The sequence below is a fragment of the Acyrthosiphon pisum genome, chromosome X (assembly GCF_005508785.2).
Source record: "Acyrthosiphon pisum isolate AL4f chromosome X, pea_aphid_22Mar2018_4r6ur, whole genome shotgun sequence".
Lineage (NCBI taxonomy): Eukaryota > Metazoa > Arthropoda > Insecta > Hemiptera > Aphididae > Acyrthosiphon > Acyrthosiphon pisum.
In genome coordinates this window covers 108,609,451-108,610,238 of record NC_042493.1, presented here as the reverse complement: position 1 = coordinate 108,610,238, position 788 = coordinate 108,609,451, and the positions used below count along the sequence as shown (strand labels likewise).

The 788-nt window shown below is 29.1% G+C and overlaps 1 protein-coding gene across 1 annotated transcript; it reads right to left on the bottom strand.

Moving 5' to 3' along the window:
• LOC100575137 lies at positions 1-734 on the bottom strand. Its single transcript, XM_016804194.1, has 2 exons — positions 626-734; positions 1-524 (listed from the first exon to the last, which is right to left on the bottom strand). The coding sequence occupies exons 1-2, from the start codon at positions 732-734 to the stop codon at positions 265-267; spliced, it is 369 nt and encodes a 122-aa protein (XP_016659683.1). The 3' UTR covers positions 1-264.
• Between the last annotated feature and the right edge of the window lie 54 nt (positions 735-788).

Below are 788 nucleotides of genomic sequence, written 5' to 3'. Positions count from 1 at the left end.
TTTGAGCTTCAAGTTTTGCTTTCATTCTTTGAAAATCTCGATCTTCTAGCAACCCTTGACAGCCAGAACACATTTGAACTAAACTATTTTCAAAATACCCTAAACATTGTTCAAACACAAATCCACCCCTACCATAACATTTTTCAATTCCATAGATTTTTTCTAAGAGATTGCCCAACTCTTTCATTGTTGTGATAGGGGTTGTATATTCATATTTCTTGCCATATATTTCTATAGATGGCACAAGGTTATTATCAAAATAGACTATCTTGACAATTTCATCATTAGTGTCTCGTTCATAAAACTTTGTTGCGTTTTGTGAATTAAGATGTTCACTCTTCCAATATACACTAGGAAGTACAACTTCCTTAGACAATTTAAAAATAATCCCGTCTGCATCCCTTGAAAAATCTTCAGCATTGCAGTTTTTCTTTTTTCAATTGGTTCCAAAGTAATGGACAATGGACTATTAGACGAATCATCAATTGTAAGGTCAATTATCATGGAAGTATTATCTGTATTATCTGAAAGGTTATTAATTTATTCAGTATTTAATATTAATGTTGGATTTAACATTAATAGTACAAGTTAAAATGTATTTTAGTAAGAATTTTTTACATATTACCTTTTAAATTATTTTTATCTGACAATGACTTTTCAGCAGCTTCATTTTCTATTGGGCTTATGAATTGATCTTCACATGTACTCAATACAGGCACCTCATTAGTTGACATAGCAAAGCTAATGATTTGAAAAATAATTTTATTTTAAATACATTTTATTATAAA

What these genes read in the sequence shown, in the direction of transcription:
- LOC100575137 (XM_016804194.1), bottom strand. Translation starts at nt 734, where the DNA reads ATGTCAACTAATGAGGTGCCTGTATTGAGTACATGTGAAGATCAATTC. An exon ending in AGATAAAAATAATTTAAAAG is followed by an intron (nt 525 to 625) that starts GTAATATGTAAA and finishes ATAACCTTTCAG; the next exon opens with ATAATACAGATAATACTTCC.